General features: G+C 45.5%; 1 protein-coding gene across 1 annotated transcript; it reads left to right on the top strand.

Annotated features, from left to right (window-relative positions):
- Positions 1-16,875: 16,875 nt before the first annotated feature.
- LOC137336127 (bone morphogenetic protein 10-like) lies at positions 16,876-20,351 on the top strand. The gene is made up of 2 exons (XM_068001612.1): positions 16,876-17,221; positions 19,312-20,351. The coding sequence occupies exons 1-2, from the start codon at positions 16,891-16,893 to the stop codon at positions 20,256-20,258; spliced, it is 1,278 nt and encodes a 425-aa protein (XP_067857713.1). The 5' UTR covers positions 16,876-16,890; the 3' UTR covers positions 20,259-20,351.
- The last annotated feature ends 806 nt before the right edge of the window (positions 20,352-21,157 follow it).

Here is a 21,157-nt window from a genome sequence, read left to right as displayed (position 1 = left end):
CAAGATGCTTCACGGGAGTGCAATCAGACAAAAACTGACACCGAACCGAAGAGGGAGACATTAGGACAGGTGATCAAACACTTGGTCAAAGAAGGAGGTTTTAAACACAGTCCTGAAGGAGTTTTTAAGCAGTCTTAAAGGAGGAGAGAGAGGTGAAGAGGGAGAGAATTCCAGAGTTTAGGGCCCAGACGGCTGAAGGCATGGCCGCCAATGGTGGGACAAAAGATGAGGGGGATGCACAAGAGGCCAGAATTGGAGTAGCGTAGAGTTCCCGGAGGGTGGTAGGGCTGGATTGGGAGGAGTGAGGCCATGGAGGGATTTGAACATGAGGATGAGGATTTTACGATCGGATGGTTGTGGGCTTTTTCCCGCACCAGGCGCTTGCCCCTTCACCTTGACTCTCTCAATTTTTAAAACAATTCAAAAATTGCAATGACAAAGGGGAGGGGAAGAGGTGAGTTTCTTGCCAGTACTACCAAAATGCCCATAAAACCTGCCCTGTCATTTGTTCAGCAAGTTACTGCAATTGTCAGGACAAAGAAGTCACTGCACGTTTCTTTAATATGTTTTTTTTATTCGTTCATGGAATGTGGGCGTCGCTGGCGAGGCCGGCATTTATTGCCCATCCCTAATTGCCCTCGAGAAGGTGGTGGTGAGCCGCCTTCTTGAACCGCTGCAGTCCGTGTGGTGACGGTTCTCCCACAGTGCTGGTAGGAAGGGAGTTCCAGGATTTTGACCCAGCGACGATGAAGGAACGGCGATATAATTCCAAGTCGGGATGGTGTGTGACTTGGAGGGGAACGTGCAGGTGGTGTTGTTCCCATGTACCTGCTGCCCTTGTCCTTCTAGGTGGTAGAGGTCGCGGGTTTGGGAGGTGCTGTCGAAGAAGCCTTGGCGAGTTGCTGCAGTGCATCCTGTGGATGGTACACGTGGCCGTGTGTGGCATCTAGTGGCTGTTTAAGGGTACAGCACCAGCCTTAAAAAGAAATGTGTGAACTGTATTGATAGTTAACTGCTTAGGAACTGATCTCATGGATTTTTATGTGTGTGTGCGCTCTTCAGACTCTGGTTTGTATTAGCATTGTATATGCTTCATGCTGTGTTGTAAATGTGCTGTTTTGGCTTCACTGGGACCGACCAGATGGACCACAATGGTCGTTTCTAGTCCTTCGTATCCTACGTTCAAGGAACTGATGCTTTCTATGTAGGTTATTGCTAACAATAGAATGCAGCCAGGGACAAATATTTGAAGAAATGTTATCACAGAAATGTAACCATGATGGGGGGACAGTCACACTCGCATCAATTGTAGTGAGAACCCAATAGGCTGGTGACGTGTTTCTCGCAGCCTGATGCTTCAGTGATCTTCATTCACAACTTCCGAGTGCTTCAATGGGTAGATGCGGGACATAAATATACAATAGATGGATCTGAATTAACACTGTACAAAGAGTCCTGGGATGAATAGTGAATATCTTCAATGTTCAGACAACAGTGAGAAGCAATTTAAAAGATCAACGCAAGGATATTTAGCCAGAATAGTAGAATATAAGTGGGTGACGCTAGCAAATGAATGTTTAACGCCATCATGTAACATTAATCTGTCTGCTATTTTAGTGGAGGTGTTAACCCACTTAAAATCCAGAGGGGTAGGGGATAATCAGGAAGAGATGCAGGGGGCTGGGGGCGATCGGAAGGGGTCGCGGGGGGCTGGGGGCGATCGGGAGGGGTCGCGGGGGGCTGGGGCGATCGGGAGGGATCACAGAAGGCTGGGGGCGATTGGGAGGGGTCTCAGAGGGCTGGGGGTAATCAGCTGGGATGCGGAGGCAAACGCGGGTGGTGACGCAGAGGCGATCGGGGGAGATACAGACGGCTGGGGACGATCAGGGGGAGACGCAGAGGGCTCGGGACGATTGGGACGAGGCGGATTTCTGGGGGCGATCGGGGAGGCACAGAGGGCTGGGGGCGATCGGTGGGAATACAGGGGGCTGGGGGCGATCGGGACAAGGCGGATTGCTTGGGGCAATCAAGGGGACACACAGAGGGCTGGAAGCAATCGGGGGGACGTAGCAGGCTGGGGGCGATCTGGGGGACGCAGAGGACTGAGGGGACGCAGAGGGCACTCGGGGGCTGGGGGCGATCGGGGGGGCATTCGGGGGTGCGGGGGCGCTTGAGGGGGGATTCAGGGGGCTCAGGGGGGGACACAGAGAGCTGGGGACGATTGGAGGGGGACGTAGAGGGCTGGGGGGACGCAGAGGGCACTCGGGGGCTGGGGCGATCGGGGGGCATTCGTGGGTGCGGGGGCGCTTGAGGGGGGATTCAGGGGGCTCAGGGGGGGACACAGAGAGCTGGGAACGATTGGAGGGGGACGTAGAGGGCTGGGGGCGAGGCAGATTGCCTGGGTGATCAGGGAGCCAGGCAGATTGTCTGCGCAATCGGGGGTAGAGGCTAGGGGCAATCGGGGGTGCGAGGCAGATTGCTGGGGGCAATCGGGGGGCGAGGCTGATTGCTGGGGGCAATTAAAGGGCGAGGCAGATTGCTGCAGGCAATCGGGGACGCTGGGGGGCGATCGAGGGGCGAGGAAGATTGCTGGAGTCCATCAGGGAGAGACGCAGAGAGCTTGGGACCATTTGGGAAATCTCTGAGCTACTAAGGAAGGTACAGGAATCGGATCCAATTAATTTAAGAGGATTTGAAAAAATGTATACAACATTCCAAGTGACCTCCAAACTGAAAGGGGACTGCAGACAACCTGACCACCGCATCAGACGCTTGGTGAATTATTCAAACATGGTTTGTAACTTGGAAAATATTCATCATAAAAGAGCTGCAAGTACAACCCTGTCTTTCTGAGCTGGCTGGAAGACGAGGTTAACCACCCTTAGAGGAACCTGGGGTCTTCCAGGGCACTTTTCAACCTCAATGTGCTACAGGAAGCACTCAACATGCAATGAGGAAGGGAATAAGACCAGTTACAGGCTGCTGGTACCAAGCCTGCCTGGCCTTTTTTTAAAAAAAATTTCATTCTTGGGATTTGGGCGTCGCTGGCAAGACCGACATTTATCGCCCATCCCTAGTTGTCCCTGGAGAAGATGGTAGTGAGCTGCAGTCTGTGTCGTCAATACTCCCGCGGTGCTGTTGGGTTGGGAGTTCCAGGAATTTGACCTGGTGATGAAGGAACATCCGATAAATGTCGAAGTCGGGATAGTGTGTAACTTGCAGGTGGTGGTGTTCCCATGCGCCTGATGCTCTTGTCCTTCTAGGTGGTGGAAGTTCTGGGTTTGGGAGGTGCTGTTGAGGAAGCCTTATCCTGTGTGCTGAGAGGGCAGACGGTGTCACTTTCCTTTATCTCAGACCCTAATGGGGTTCTGAAGACTGGGTCTGCATTCTCACACCACAAATTTTGGTCATCTCTTCATTGGTCACAATCTCTGCACATCCTAATCTCAATGATTGACATTCTGAAGCTTCTGGGGATGTTCAGATTTGCCCTGATTATCACCGTGTCCTAACAGTGTCATCCACATGTTGCTCCCCCATTCCCTGTCCCGAGGGCAAGGCCCCAGTGCAGGACCCCCTTCCCCACATTGCGCGACCCCCCCGCCCCCCCCCCCCCAGTGAAGGATCCCCTTCCCCCCCATTGCGCGATCACCCCACCCTGCCCCACATTGTGCGACCCCCCCACCCTGCCCCCCAGTGTGGGACCACCCCCCGCCCCCCAGTGTGGGACCACCCCCCGCCCCCCAGTGTGGGACCCCCATGTGGGACTATTGTTTTCCAGCAGCCCCTGAATAACCAACAGATAGCTGAAAACGAGTCAATGAGGAAGTTGCGATTGTCCAATAGTGACACCTGGTGGTGAAGAGCAGTTTGTGCCATACTGTTGCAGCAAATGCAGGTACAGCACAGGAACTTTTATTGAGGAACCTGGGTGCATGGGAGATGGGGTGCCTCATGGCACGCTTTTGTTTTAAAAGCCTGTAGATTGTAGCAGGGAGGTTCTACGGTTTTGGAAGTCACGTTTGAAGAATGAGTTGTAGCAAGAGGCGGTGTGAAGAATGCCAATTTCAGCGCGGGGCAGAGGGTACGTGTGTGAGAAGGTGTATTGGAGCATGAGGGGGGGAAAGAGAGGGGAGTTCAGAGGAGCAATTGGAGTAGTGCTGATAAAGTAGAGAAAGATTGTGAGGGTGTTTTGATTACACAGAGAGCCTGTGGATCAGAAGCTTCACACTCAGCAGTTTGACACTTTTTGCCCGTTTTGCTTGACAGTATCTGCATTTATTGAGTTTCCCAGGCAGGGCCCTGAGGTTTCTAGGAGTTTGTGGTGTGATCCAGTAATGACACTGGGTGAGGTACACTGTTTACTCCAAGTCTATGCACCTGCCTCAGTTGGACGTCTTGACCAGTTCAGTAAACTGTGTGCAGGTGGAGTAAATATTTTACAGCCTTCGGGATCAATGACTGGCACAGCCATGTCTGGCCAATAAAGTGAGTCTCCGACCCTTACAAACTGAGGGGGCGATGCCACAATTCTGCGGGCAATTCTAGATATGCTGGGGCTTGGTTGCCAAGCACCAGCTCCAAATCCTAACTGGTCAGAACTGGGCCACAGCACTAAAAAAAATGATGGTGTGGGTGTGTGTATGTTTGTGTGTGTGTGTGTGTGTGTGTGTCTGCTGGTTCCCTCCTTGCAGTGTCATTTTTTTCTACCTCATTCCAAAGCCTGTCCCCCTTTGGATATGATGCAGCTGTTGGGTTAGGTTAAGAGGGCACCACCCAGCGGCTGGAAGGGAGTGACTCAGCCGGGGCTTCCGTCCTAGACCAGTCCAGAAAGCGGGCAGGGCGGTCAGCTAGAGTCATGGCAGAGGGGTAGGATCATGGGCAGAGTTGTAATGTTTGTTTTTGCTGCTGATGAAGATTCATCACTACCTTTTAACGAACTTGATAAAGTGCTGCCTCTGCTTCATAATTAAACCCCTGCAGCTGTGAAAGAAACTTTTGTGGACAAAAAAAATGTATTAAAAGATTTTCCCAACAGTCAAAAGCAGAATAGTAAAGGAAATAAGCCTGGTACATGAACAGCAATTCTCAAAAGCTGATGGCAATTGTGATTCTAGAACATCCACTATTGCCAATATCAATACGATATACGATGGCTGATTTTTAGAAAAAAAAGACACAAAATTGTTCTTCAATCTAGATCCCTCTGCACCAAGAGCAGATGAAGGAGTACCCAAGTAGGCTGGGACAGGGTTAAATCTATTTGGCTTTGTCTGGGACCAGAAGGCAAATTCGAACCCATTTAGGCCAAAGCTGACCCTCGAGAGCCTTTACTGAGTTAACAATAATCCGCATGGGTCACATTTTATTACAAACCCCAAGGAAGGACACCTGGGTGGTGGGGAGGGCGGGGGGGGGGGGGGGGATAGTCATTCCTCAACATTCATATTAAACAAATTCTTCCCCAGCTCCCTTTCTACCCCCATGATCGAGTCACTAAAATTGGTTCATCCCAAGATGTCCAGTCCAAGGCGATTCTGATAATAGCGTAGAAAAGGAGACCCAGGTTTGGGAAAATTTGCCCAGGTAAAGTCCAGATGTGACCACAATCTTTCCAGACAGGACTGGGTTGGACTATTTCCCAGAGAAAGAAGTGTAGCAAAATGTTTCTCACTGAAGTAAATGAAGCATTGAAACCAGAAACAAAGCCTACATTGGTTGAGTCCTTTCATTATGTTACTCACTTTACCCTCTGTTTAATTGCTGTGACTATTTTTGCCTCTTTCCCTGCCCTGTGACATAATGATATTTGATAGTTTAACTATGTCATAGGGTCTGGACTTCACACAGGAACTGCGAGCCCTCAGTGATGTCATTTGACTTATAAATTTTCAGGGGGGAAAAAGGCATCATGGTGTTAAGAATAAAACAGAGACTAGTCCAACTAGAGGAATAAGAAACCTTCACAACAATGGAGGAAAGAGTGAGTAATATAAGGAAAGAAATTTCCAAGAAGCTTCAACTACTGAAAAATCGATCATCCTCCCCACTTATCCACATTGCTGATGACTGCAAACTAAAATTCTAAACTTGCCCCAATGCCCATTCTTCACGTGTGTGACCCAGACAATGGGTCAACAAGCTATTTGGCCACAGAAGCATCACAGCTGAACCAATCCTGCCCTCAGTGAACAACCACTTCCAGCGGGAATCACCTGCCAGAAATGCCTGCTCCTCCTCGTGTTGGTTGCACCCAGGACTTTACGTCCTGTCTGTTATGACAAGGCCAGGCCCCTCAATTTGCAGCTCACCAGAACCCATATGAAAATGTGGCTGTTATACTGAACTTTACAGTAGATGTCTGAGACTACAGCTGCGTCAAAGAAGTCCAAATGTATTCTTTGAAGTGTCTTCAAAAAGACAGCGTTCTGTTTTTCTTTGCCAGTTGCTGCATTGTGAAGGCACAGCCCATGTGTAAATATAGCATTAGTACTGCAAAATCATGCAAAATTGGGACTAATGCATGTCATCGTGACAAAATAAAGCACCGCTGGTCCACTCATTCTCCGTCCTCACAATAAAAGTGCTCCCTCTTTTCAACTGAGTTGTGTTTCATTGGGCTTTGATGAATATTTTATGCTCGCTTACAGCCGCACAAGTTTACACCATGGAAGAAAGCCATTCGGCCCATTGTATCTGTGTCAGCTCTGTGTTCCAACCATCCAAAACTAAATCCATTGCCCTGCTCTCTCCCCATAATCTTAAATCTTTCCTATCCTTCAACTCTAGACCTTTCTATCTACTTTTACACAGAATACATTCAGCAAAATTTTTTAAGAACTATGTTAACACTGCACTTGCGGAAAAAAAAGTGCAATTTTATAAGAGAGCACCGTTGGGTCTAGGGCTACTGGATTCTTTAAATGACTAATGGATAGGGCACCTCACGCAGATAAAATGCCATTTGCCTGGAACCACAGTCGGAAACTTGCCTTAGTGTTTTGCTGCCTGTCTCTTGGCACCTCTGTCAGTGACACTTGCTTTCTTATCTCGTGTCAGACACCCAGCAACTAGTTGATGGACCAGTCAGATCCACACCAGCACAGAGTCCAGAAATAGGGGGATTTTCACAATAAAAGTGATGCAAATACATTCTAAAAATCCATGTGACAAGTCTTTCCTTCGTGCATCTGTGTAAATTCGTGTGGGCTGCATGTGTGCATTGATGCATTATTCAAAGCAGCAGTGCGAGGCACTCAATCTTTGACACGGGCCATGCGATGCTGTATTGGAATGCTGACTGCTTCCTCTCCACCTGACCCTGGAGAATGTGAGATTTCATTCATGGTTCTCAAAAGAAGGCGGTGCTCTGAAGAGTGCTAAGTAAAATCGGGAAAATTTATCAAGCCCCAACCCTCCAGTTATTTCCACCGAGAAAACAACTCAGTCAGTCATTTTGCCCTGTTCAGTGTCAAGAATGGCAGCTCCTTTGATCGTTCAGTTGTTAAATGATCTTCCAGGTTTGGTACAGACCAGGAAAGAATCCAGGGTCAACTCTGGTCTGTGCTGAACTTGCATTTATGCAGTACCTTTCACATCCTCAGGACATCCCAACATGCTTGACCGTCAATGAATTACTTTTGAAATGTAGCCACAAAATCATGAAGGGTTCAGATAAAGTAAATAAAGAGAAACTGTTCCCATTGGTGGAAGGGTCGAGAACCAGAGGACACAGATTTAAGGTGATTGGCAAAAGAACCAAAGGCGACATGAGGAAAAACTTTTTTACACAGTGAGTTGTTATGATCCGGAATGCGCTGCCTGAAAGGGTGGCGGAAGCAGATTCAATTGTAGCTTTCAAAAAGGAATTGGATAAATACTTGAAGGGAAAACATTTGCAGGGCTACGGGGAAAGAGTGGGAGAATGGGACGAACTGGATTGCTCTTGCAAAGAGCTGGTACGGGCTCGATGGACCAAATGGCCTCCTTCTGTGCTGTAACCATCCTATGATTCTATTACTTGTAGTGTAGGTAAATGCAGCAGCAATTTGCACACAGCAAGGTCCCATAAACAGCAGTGAGATAAATAACCAGGTAATCTGATATTGTGATGTTTGTTGAGAGATAAGTATTGGCCAGGACAATAGGAGAATTCCTTTGTTCTTCTGTGAATCATGCTATTAGATCTTTTACATCCACCTGAACAAGCAGATGGGGGCTTGGTTTAACATCTCTTTGAAACACTGCAATTCAACATTCCCTCAATTACTGCACTGAAGTGTCAGCCGAGATTATGTGCTCAAGTCCTAGAATAGGGTTTGAAACCCACGTCCTTCTGACTCAGAGGCAAGAATGCTGCCACTGAGCTAAGTTGACTCTTACGGCGGGGTGGGGGGGGAGATAAAATTGAACTTCGTTGGAGGTCAAAAACGGGCAGTAGTGGATCAAACACGGTTATTCACCTTGCCTAATTTTCATTTCCACTGAAGGCCTGGATGAAGGTTTCAGCAGCAATTGGGTTGAAGCAGGGGCAGAGAAGGGCGATGTTATGGAGTGACTGCCCTTGACATCAAGGCAGCATTTGACCGAGTGTGGCACCAAGGAGCCCTCGTAAAATTGATGTCAAATGGAATCGGGGGAAAACTCTCCAGTGTCTGGAGTCATACCTAGCACAAAGGAAGATGGTAGTGGTTGTTGCAGCCAATCATCTCAGCACAAGGACATTGCTGCAGGAGTTCCTCAGGGCAGTGTCCTAAGCCCAACCATCTTCAGCTGCTTCATCAATGACCTTCCCTCCATCATAAGGTCAGAAATGGGGATGTTCGCTGATGATTGCAGTGTTCAGTTCCATTCGCAACCCCTCAGATAATGAAGCAGTCTGAGCCCGCATGCAGCAAGACCTGGACAGCATCCAGGCTTGGGCTGATAAGTGGCAAGTAACATTTGCGCCAGACAAGTGCCAGGCAATGACCATCTCCAACAAATGTAAGGAATCTTACAACACCAGGTTATAGTCCAACAATTTTATTTTAAAATCACAAGCTTTCGGAGATTATCCCCTTCGACATCTCCGAAAGCTTGTGATTTTAAAATAAAATTGTTGGACTATAACCTGGTGTTGTAAGATTCCTTACATTTGTCCACCCCAGTCCATCACCGGCATCTCCACATCATCTCCAACAAGAGAGAATCTAACCACCTCCCGTTGACATTCAACAGCATTACTATCGCTGAATCCCCCACCATCAACATCCTGGGGGTCACCATTGACCAGAAACTTAACTGGACCGGCCATATAAATACTGTGGCTACAAGAGCAGGTCAGAGGCTGGGTATTCTGCGGCGAGTGACTCACCTCCTGACTCCCCAAAGCCTTTCCACCATCTACAAGGCACAAGTCAGGAGTGTGATGGAATACTCTCCACTTGCCTGGATGAGTGCAGCTCCAACAACACTCAAGAAGCTCAACACCATCCAGGACAAAGCAGCCCGCTTGATTGGCTCCCCATCCACCACCCTAAACATTCACTTCCTTCACCACCGGTGCACTGTGGCTGCAGTGTGTACCATCCACAGGATGCACTGCAGCAACTCGCCAAGGCTTCTTCGACAGCACCTCCCAAACCCGCCACCTCTACCACCTAGAAGGACAAGAGCAGCATGTACATGGGAACAACACCACCTGCACGTTCCCCTCCAGGTCACACACCATGCCGACTTGGAAATATATTGCCGTTCCTTCATCGTTGCTGAGTCAAAATCCTGGAACTCCCTTCCGAACAGCACTGTGGGAGAACCTTCACCATGCGGACTGCAGCAGTTCAAGAAGGCGGCTCACCGCCCCCTTCTCAAGGGCAATTAGGGATGGGCAATGAATGCTGGCCTCGCCAGCGACGCCCACATCCCATGAACGAATGAAAAAAAATTGTATTTTAAATGCAGTAAAGTATTGCCACAGGGATTAATGCAATTGATTGCAGCATTCCCACTCCCATAAACCTCTCTGATCCATAATGTCCGTGTTACCATGGAAAGGCTGTTCATTCTGATTGTGACAATTTGAACAACAACAGGGTAAACTAGTGTGAGAAGAAAGCGGTGACTATATCAGCAATAGATGCCAAGAATCATAGAAAGAGCGTGATGTGCCTGCAGTCTTTGGAGGAACTCATTTTCCTGCACTAGGGAATCTCATTTCAAATTGGTAATGGGGAAAGGGCTCTTAAATCTGACAAACAACTGAACCACAGGTATGAGAGTGCCTTGACAGAACAAGTGTGGTGTCAATGAAATGCATGTTTGCTTCACACTGCATTGCAGTTACCATGTGAGTGCAGCCTCATTCCGTAATCAGGGCCTGAACTGACACCAGAGCGAAGGGGAGCGGGACTCACTGGAGGGAATGATCACCCTCCGCTCCACTTCAGAGTTAGGTTGGGCCTGAACACCCGATTTAAAATTACCCAAGTTTAGCGTTGACACAAAGCAGTAAAGGTGAATGGTGGAGGACAGTTAAACAACTAACGGGAGGAGGAGACTCTGTAAACATCCCCATCCTCAATGTTGGTGGAGTCCAGCACATGAGTGCAAAAGACAAGGCTGAAGCGCTTGCAACCATCTTCAGCCAGAAGTGCCGAGTCGATGATCCATCTCGGCCTCCTCCTGATATCCCCACCATCACAGAAGCCAGTCTTCAGCCAATTCGATTCACTCCACGTGATATCAAGAAACGGTTGAGTGCACTGGACACAACAAAGGCTATGAGCCCCGACAACATCCCGGCTGTAGTGTTGAAGACTTGTGCTCCAGAACTAGCCGCACCTCTAGCCAAACTGTTCCAGTACAGCTACAACATTAGCATATACCCGACAATGTTGAAAATTGCCCAGGTATGTTCAGTCCACAAAAAGCAGGACAAATCCAATCCGGCCAATTACCGCCCCATCAGTCCACTCTCAATCATCAGCAAAATGATGGAAGGTGTCGTTGACAGTACTATCAAGTGGCACTTACTCACCAATAACCTGCTCACCGATGCTCACTTTGGGTTCTACCGGGACCACTCGGCTCCGGACCTCATTACAGCCTTGGTCCAAACATGGGCAAAAGAGATGAATTCCAGAGGTGAGGTGAGAGTAACTGCCCTTGACATCAAGGCAGCATATGACCAGGTGTGGCACCAAGGAGTCCTATTAAAATTGAAGTCAATGGGAATCAGGGGGAGAACTCTCCAGTGGCTGGAGTCATACCTAGCACAAAGGAAGATGGTAGTGGTTGTTGGAGGCCAATCATCTCAGCCCCAGGACATTGCTGCAGGAGTTCCTCAGGGCAATGTCCTGGGCCCAACCATCTTCAGCTGCTTCATCAATGACCTTCCCTCCATCATAAGGTCAGAAATGGGGATGGTCGCTGATGATTGCACAGTGTTCAGTTCCATTCGCAACCCCTCAGATAATGAAGCAGTCCGTGCCTGCATGCAGCAAGACCTGGACAACATCCAGGCTTGGGCTGATAAGTGGCAAGTAACATTTGCGCCAGACAAGTGCCAGGCAATGACCATCTCCAACAAGAGAGAGTCTAACCACCTCCCCTTGACATTCAACGGCATTACCATCGCCGAATCCCCCACCGTCAACATCCTGGGGGTCACCGTTGACCAGAAACTTAACTAGACCAGCCAGATAAATACTGTGGCTACAAGAGCAGGTCAGAGGCTGGGTATTCTATGGCGAGTGACTCACCTCCTGGCTCTCCAAAGCCTTTCCACCATCTACAAGGCACAAGTCAGGAGTGTGATGGAATACCCTCCACTTACCTGGATAAGTGCAGCTCCAACAACAATCAAGAAGCTCGACACCATCCAGGACAAAGCAGCCCGCTTGATTGGTACCCCATCCACCATCCCAAACATTCATTCCCTCCACCACCGGCGCACCGTGGCTGCAGTGTGTACCATCCACAGGATGCACTGCAGCAACTTGCCAAGGCTTCTTCGACAGCAACTCCCAAATCCACGACCTCTACCACCTCGAAGGACAAGGGCGGGAGGCACATGGGAACAACACCACCTGCACGTTCCCCTCCAAGTCACACACCATCCAGAATTGGAAATATATCGCCGTTCCTTCATCATTGCTGGGTCAAAATCCTGGAATTCCCTACCTAACAGCACTGTGGGAGAACCTTCACCACATGGACTGCAACGGTTCAAGGCGGCGGCTCACCACCACCTTCTCAAAGGCAATTAGGGATGGGCAATAAATGCTGGCCTTGCCAGCAATGCCTGCATCCCATGAACGAATAAAAAAAATCCACTGCTGAGCTGATCGTGTAAAGGCACCGTTACTCCCGTGAGTGAACTAACTCTCACAACTTAGTCTTTAAACTTTTTATAAAGTTTAAAATAATCAGTCTGAGGGCAAGTATCCATGGATCTGAGTATAATCTGGCACATGGTTGTTTCTGGTAGGGTTGCTATGGCGATTTGATCTCAAACGATAGGTTCTATTTTCTGATTTTGCACAATAATTGTGGGTCTGAGTATGTAATATTGATCATTGAATTCTACATTTTTTTTGCTGTATCAAGACGTGAATAACTCTTGGTGGCTCAGTGGGTAAATGCACTGCCTGATGTGGGACTAAATCATAGATAACAGAAAGGTCCTAGGTTTGATTTCTGGTCTGCATTGAGTTAGCTGATCTCACCAGGGCAGCAATAGATGCATTCAAATTGCCTCGAGCCTCACTGAGATAAAGAGGAAAAATCAGCAGAGTTCCCATTCCTGATTGCTGTCCAATAATCCCCGCTGACAATTAGCGCATGTGGACCTTGGTTGGGGACAGGGTTCGACTCAGCTCCCACACCTCCCATAATCAAATAGCCGGCTAACACTCAACGTCTGGGCTCCAACATGGAGAATGGCCACTTGTGTGTGGTACTGGAGGGCAATCGGCTAGCAAGATTCAATGACTCTGGAGGGGATGGAGAAATGGGGAGAAAACCAGGACAAACAAAGTGATCTTCCAACTGGTGACACCATCATGTGAAAGTGAATTTGGGAAAATCAGGGTCAAACTCATGATATCCATGGACTGGAAGTTGTGTGCTTAACACAAATATTGAAATCTCCTCCTCACGTGAGAAGATGAGTACAGCAACCAGAAAGTCCATTCACCCAGCCAGCTCATGCTTTGTTTGTCATTCAAATAACTGACCCAATTATGCAGCATAGAGGTGGAAATTTCCATTTGTCAACTGGTCAGGTTTGGTGGGGCAGAAAAACAAGACAACTCATCAGACTACGAGTCACCTCAATATGTTTATCCCTCAGCCTCTGATCAGTCATTGTGTTTTTTCCTCTATCGTCACTCCAATAATGTTTATCCCTCCACCTCTTACCCTCCAGCATGTCTGTACCTCCATCACCAATCCTTTGGCCGCACCTATTTTTCCAAGAATGTGTTTTATCCTTCCACCACTGCTCTTCCAGCATGTCTGTTCTTCCTTCCATCATTCAGTGTGTGTATATACCTCCATCTCCAATCATCAATGGTTCTTGCCTACCATCCATGATCAGTCTCCATGCCCAATCTTTTCTTATTTTGCTAATCTTCAGTGACTGGTTGCAGCTGTTCCCTACCCCACCGATTCATTCCCTATCTGTTCTGAAAGTTACATTTTGTTTTGTTTTCAAGATTTGGGCTTGGGTTGAAGTTCAAGTAGAAGTCTTTGGAGAGGAATTTCAATCAGGCAATTTTAAAAGAAGTCCTAGTCACAGAGTCACTTTGAAAATCTGTTCCCACTGCTCCAGCAACTTGTCATTCCTTTCACTGGCGACATCAATCTTAGCTTAGGACCTGATCAAGAAACCTCCACTCACTGTTTGATGTTGAGTATTCTCAGGCTGTCAACAGATCCAGATACATGAGTCATGGGAATAAACCCACCTATTATATGAACCAAGGGCTTCACATAGAATTCTGTTCACCGATGTCCTATCTTTTTGACTCTTGCATAGAGTGAATTAGAGTTTTGAGAAACTTCTGGCTGAATAATACTCACCTAAAGATATATCTATTGCAGCATTAATCAATCATTGAAAAATGGAGTTCATACCCATCAGGTTTTATCCACAAGTGAGGCATTTGCTTTTCAATTGGTGTATTATCTCTCTTCATTTTTGAGCTTAATTGGAGTCCCAAATCCTTACTGACCTCGACTTGGTTCTTCCTCTATTATGGCTACTTATCTACTCTATTCTCATCTGCCTCTGATCAAGCATTGGGATTCTCCCCAGGTAATTACCCTCTGCTCCGCAATCTTCCTTCAGGATGATTCCCTTTCTCCTTCACTGACAGTTGTATAGGCTGTATGGTTGCATACTACTGGCACGGCTGCCCCGTGTTATATGTTTAATGGAGTCCTACTTGTGGACAGTTGTCATCTGACCACTTTGTAAGTGATCTTTTACTGCAATCCAATCTCAATAGTCTTTTGAAATGTTTTGTCACATGCCTATAGGTCTTTTTTATTGTCCGTATCTCAGCTGTTTTCAGTATAATGGGAACCACACTTTGGATAGACTTTTTTTGTTACCATTGGGTTTATTTACTCATCCTTAATCAACTTTCTGAAGGATTTTTCTAGTTTCAGTTAGTTATCCTTTGGTCACATTGATGTTTAGTTGTCTCTGCTGCCTGCAGGTTCTCCCTTCTAAGCTTGATATTGATGCTTTGTGGCTATTTCAGCTTCAGTAGATGAAGTTTAATGGCCCATATTCCCAGAGAACTTCCACTATCCAGTCAATCTAAATTCCCTTAGCCAGCTACTGTCCCAGATGATTGCTGCCTCTTCCCAACACCTCTCCTCCAGCATTAATTGAGAATGCCACATGTAGTGTGAGAAAGGAATGGAGCAGTTGGCAAATCAAAAATCCAGAATAATTGGCGACTATTGTGCAACATCACTGGTTTATACAACAAATCAATAGTGCCCCAACATTACATCTGAAAACATATAATTTATATTAAAACATCCCAGCATTAAAAGAAATGGCTGAAATGTGTACTACATACGGAGTGTGCTAAATCTGGATAAATTGCAATGAAACAAAATTCATTCCAATCCTTTTGTGTATGAGAAACATGCTATGAATGAAGGACCATTTTTTTTTGAGTCAGACATAGCATAGATCAGCAGCTAACTCAATAACTGTATATTGTGAACAAAACACTTATAAGATTCCAACCTCTAATTTGCTCCTGGGTATCCGTTATTCTGTATGTAAACTATCTGAACCCCTTCATTAGATTCCAGCCTGTAACTCACTCCCAAGTATCCATAATTGTATATGTAAACCATCTGAACCCCCTGGTTAGATTCCAGCCTGAGTCATTTCTGGGTATCAAATATAAAGTTGCATGAAGCTCCACAATAAGATTACAGCTTGTAACTCACTTCCCAGTGCCTATTAATCAATACCTAAACTATTCTCTTTAAAATCCACAATACACTTTGCACAGGTTTTGTAAACTGCTTGTGTTTTGTGTCTACATTTTCGAAACCCGCCTGCACATCTCAGTGTGATGGTTGCATGTCTGTCCAAATATTTACTTTAAGAATCATAAGCCATACAACATTGGCCCAGACCCAATGTCTTTAGATGGAAGCTTGTTTTGATACTTTTATGATTTAATAACAAGGATGAGCAGATCAATTAACAAAAGTGCAATGTCTCAATGAATGCAAATAGCAATCAGAAAGTTCATTAAATGTCCCATCGGAACCTAGATTCAAGTAAAAGACAAATAATATTTTTAAATTCTAAGAATATACGATATCTGGAAATTCTTCCTTTTAATAACAGTTATCATTGGTAGATCACTTTACCAATAAAGTTTAATGTTGTTTTACCGAAAGAATTTCTTGGGCTTGCACTTCGCAGCTAAACATAACGCCGCTTGTTGGTTAGATTCCCGAGGTAATCGTGTTCATGTTTCACCTATTTAATAAAATACTGTACTCAGTACAAAATGTGCAGTGTCTGTGGTAACTAGGGACTGTTTGAGGGGCAGGGCTTTGCTGTGTTTTGTTGAGATGAAGTTAAGTATTTCCTTTAATCTCACTGCTAATTGATTGTTTCCCAAGGGTTCCTTCCTCAGTGACACCTCTTCGGTGCCTCACATGGGACTTTCTCATGTTATCGTTTAAACCTGAATATATAAATATTCAGGAAACGTTGGCCCAAAAAACGCTCATTAGGAACAAGCTGCAACTTTAAATTGTTGTTGATTGGAGTTTTAAAGCGGCACAAGTTTCAAACAGGCAGTGTTTCCTTTTTACGTTCCTGGTGGCTTTAGGATAACAAATTGAAATAATTGTTTCCCTGTAAAAAAACAATTAGAAGGACATTCGCCAGCAGGTCAAGAGTTTTTAGATGTTATCCTTTCAGAAGACGACAATTGTTCAGAAAATTGATATAACCTCCTTGATTTAAATGTTAGGAAGAAGAGCTCAACATGAGAAGAGGGCAGAGCCCCCCAAAGCATGGGAATCGTTCTCTCCATTAGCCAGGAACTGAATGAGAGAATGTTTATAGAATGCTCATTAAGGAAGAGGATTGAAAGATAAGAGAATCTGGTTGCAGTGCATATACCAGATAGATAAGGGGAAAATGCCATGTGAGACCATGTTGGCCAATTACTGTGAGCGGGCTTTCTTGGACAGTGAGAGACCACAGACATAAGGGAAGGTTTTCCAAAATTGTCAGCATTACATTTGAATGACACCAGCCTTGTTCTCTGAAGAGGATAAAACACCAGCGCTTGAGCAACTGTCAAACACAGTCCAGATTGTTTATGGGCAAGGAGAGGAGACAAAAAAATAATAATGAATTCCTTGTCAATGCAGCTCTTTGCTTGCCTGTGCGCTCTGCTGCCTTTCGCAGCCTGTAGTCCCATCGACAACCGGGCAGACGCAATTGAAGACAGCAGGTATCTTCTAGAAGACGATTTTCAAGAGGACGATTCGGTCGATTTTAACACCCTGCTGGAAAATATGAAAGGAGAGTTTCTGAAGAGTCTGAACTTGTCTGGAAGTCGACCCATCGACGCAGCGAAAGTCGACCCACCTGAGTATATGATTGACCTGTACAACAGATTTGCAAACGACAGAACCTCCATGCCTTCTTCCAACATAGTGAGGAGCTTCAAGAACGAAGGTGGGTAACTCGGGTTGCAGATAATGCTTTGACACAGTCCAGTTCACTCACTGATGAGATCCAAGTCTCTGACATATGCCCTCCACTGAGCTCTTGGCTTTTCCTTCAAAGAAGTTCAATCAGAAGTTTGCTGAGATCAGATCATTGGTAGTGACTGGGGCTGACAGATCAGGTGTCTCCCAAATTTAAGCCAGTTTTTGCAAACCAGATTGTAACGGTGCAAAACTGGAATCAATTCCAAAAAGAAACCAACCGGGAGCTATGATCTGGACCCATCTGCTAGCTCCCAGCCTTCCACAGACCTGCATCAAATAAAAAAGGCAACGCGTTTGGAAAACTCTTTTCTAAGCAACCTTGCAGAACAGTTGAAAATGACTTTCAATTTGACGCTGTGAAGAGCCCACACTTGTGGTGAGCTTGTGTCTGTCTATGTGTTTATTGCAACATCGCTACTTTAGTATTGCATAAATTGAATTGAAAATTTAAATGTTAAAAATGCTTCCTAACATCACTCAAAATATTTATTTTTGAAAAGTTCCGATTTCATTCTGGAAAATAAAAGGTTGGAAGAACGATGCGGATCAAAAGCGATCTCAGAATCGACGAGATTCTGTCCACTTCCAGCCTTTCAGCATAGTTGGAGGCGGAATAACTGTTCGAACGTTCTTTACCGATGAATGAGTTTTTAATATTAGAAATGAAATATGTCTCTTGCAGCCAAATAGAAAAAAAAGTGTTTTAAAATTAGGTCAGAGGTATGCCAAGAGAATGAGACGGACTCCAGGAAATCCCAACCGGCGGTTATACACGACTTTGGTGGTGTTACAGTTGGGCTTTCTTCACCCACCTCGCCTCTGTCATTTAATGTAAAAATAGTCGGTTGAAATATTAAGACAATCTCAAACTATTGAAATGCTGTTAAGGCAGCGATGTTTAGCTCCCAGGGATTTGAAATAGCCTAACTTTTGGTCTGGACAAAGTAACATACTTACCGAATAATACAGCTTGCATTTTCTTACCTTGCAAAAGCAAATATTGATGTTTCCAGCAGGGAATCCCCTCCCATTCCAGGAGAGAGAGAAAAAAGTCACAATGCGCACACACACACGCAATTCCCTGGATTAGATTTATGGACCTGGAATTCTGCATCGACGTGTAACACGGCAGCCTTCCAAAAACGTAATTAATACGCATCCCCTCCATATCTTTAAGCAAATTTTGGAAGGATGGCGAACACAGAGAATACCCCACGTTCATCGTTAGTCTTACTGAGTATTACCATCTTCCTGACACATGTCTTTGGGGTGTCTGGTGCGCTGAGTAACATCATTACTGGGATTTCTGTCGAGTCAATGTTGTCGTTGTACGATTCACGGGCAAAATATACGAGTCAGAAGAGGGAAATGAAATGAGGAAACAGGAAGAGAGTGTGGCCAAAGCGACTACAGTGAATGTAATGTCCACACTGTGCAGAAGGTAGAAAATGTAAAGACTCGAAAAATATTTTGAAGATTAAGGCAAAATGTTCCCTTTCCTCACAATTCTGAATCCCACCGTATTGATGGGTAACACTGCCGTGATAAATAATTACATTGAGGATAGGTGCTGTCCCGCTCTGGGATGGTAAAGTGCCAAGCTTTTCACACATTGTAGATGGAGTTCAACTTGACAGCCAACAGCAGACTTTGACCAATATAATGCTAACCCACAAAGATACACACAGAAACCAACAGTACCCCTAACACATCATTGAACTGCCTCTTGAGTTTTTGCCTCCACTGTCCAACTCAAAAGCATTACCACTCTTAGCATTAGGAATGGTCCAATGAGTATGTGTGATTTTGTTGCAGTTATTGGTGACTATAGGCTGCAGTTGAACTGATCTTCCTCAAAACATCACACTAGGCACAATAATTGAACATACTGTCTATACATTGAGCTTACTGAAGGCTTCTTGAATAAGAGGAAAGATCCAATGACATCCTGTAGCCCAAAGTTTGTTTAAAAAATATTTTGAGCGAGTTCAAATTTCAAGTTTACGAAACATGTAAAGGTTTCAATTGTTGGCTAATTATTTCTCTGTTTTCCAGACATTTCAGTCTCCAACCAAACAGATGGTGTGAGGATACATTCTCTCCTCTTCAATGTGTCGGTGCCCCGCCACGAAGAAATCACCATGGCTGAACTCCGGCTATACACCTTGGTAGATACAGACAGAAGAATATATGAGGGAGTGGACAGGAAAGTCACCATCTATGAAGTGAATGAAGGGGAGGATGAAGGGACTATGAAAGAAGAACACTCTGGTCACATAAAATTAGCAACAAGACAAATTTATGGCAGAGACAGTGGATGGGAGACCTTTGATGTGACTGAAGCCATCCTGAGCTGGTCAAAATCTGAGAGGACCACCCATAGACTTGAAGTGCACATTGAAAATATGGAAGAAGAAAAGCATGAAGATGGAGACCTTGACATAGACATAAAGCCAGAGACCAAACATGTGCCTTTGCTAATAGTGTTCTCTGATGATAGAAACAGCATCAAGAAAGAGGCCATTGAAGAGTTGGAGCAGATGATTGACCATGAGCAAGATGTGACTTTTAAGAACTTAGATGCTGGAAATTTTGGCATCAACTTGAATGAAGAAGCCTTGCTGCAAAGGCGGTCAAACATGCTCTATGATACCTCCTCAAGGATCAGAAGGAATGCCAGGGGGAACTACTGCAAAAGGAGTCCCCTCTACGTAGAATTTAAGGAGATTGGGTGGGATTCCTGGATCATAGCCCCAACAGGATATGAGGCGTACGAGTGTAAAGGCTCTTGCTATTACCCATTGACTGAGCAAGTCACACCAACCAAACATGCCATTGTTCAGACTCTGGTGAATCTCCACAACCCAAAAATGGCAGCTAAAGCCTGCTGTGTCCCCACAAAACTGGACCCCATCTCCATCCTCTATCTGGATGATGCAGGTGTGGTCACGTACAAGTTCAAGTACGAAGGTATGGTCGTGGCAGAGTGCGGCTGCAGATAATACAAAAGAGTGATCAGAAAATAACTCTAATATATATTGTCAAAGTATTTAATGAATATGGTTGTAAATGTGAACATTTTTGATATGCTTATTTAAGATGCTTATTTAAAGATCTGTGTACAGCTGAGTTCTAGATTTATAATGGACATTGGTGATAATTGTTTCAGTTGCTGGAAAAAAGCATTGTTTAAGGTCACAAAAACTAGCCACAATGGGAATTCTCAATATGCTCCAGGAAAGTTCCACAGACAATTACAAAGAACCAGGAAGACTATTGGGGCAAATGTCCCCTTTCTTAGAATCACAAAAATTGCAGCATTGAAGGAGGCTACTTGGCCCATTGTGCCTGTACTCCACATTGGAGTTATCTCCTCTAATCCAAAGTGTCTGCACATTCCCTAACAATATTTTTCTTTTTCAAATTTTAAATGAATTTTGAAATGTCCTGATTAGTTATGCTTCAATAGCATTCCATACTCGAATAAGCCTTTGCGTAAAAAATAATCCTCTAACCTCTCCTATCTCTTGGCAAACACACAGCTGAACTGTTGCACTTGCTACTGCTTTGTCATTGTCACTGTTTCCAAGCTTAGTGATGGATAAAGCAAATTACCTTGGCATTACATCGCAAATGGCTGAACGACTGATTCATCTGAAGGAGATGTGAATTGCACCAGCTGGAGAAACAACTACTGAGCACATCAGTGTGGCAATGGGATTGCAGTGCATGACCAGTTGGGTTGTTTCAATCTGACTCTATTGCCTTTCAGATTTGAAGCCACGAATCTTAACAGGTCTCCATTCATCTTGGAAGCCTGAAACCTAACAGTATTGCTCTCAGCAATAATCAATAAGTGCAAACATGTAATATCCTACTTCAAGGCTAGCTCCTCAAACAT

This window comes from Heptranchias perlo, chromosome 20 (genome assembly GCF_035084215.1).
Source record: "Heptranchias perlo isolate sHepPer1 chromosome 20, sHepPer1.hap1, whole genome shotgun sequence".
In the NCBI taxonomy this organism is placed as follows: Eukaryota; Metazoa; Chordata; class Chondrichthyes; order Hexanchiformes; family Hexanchidae; genus Heptranchias; species Heptranchias perlo.
The sequence above is the reverse complement of the archived record's forward strand: the minus strand, read 5'-3'. Positions and strand labels throughout refer to the sequence as shown.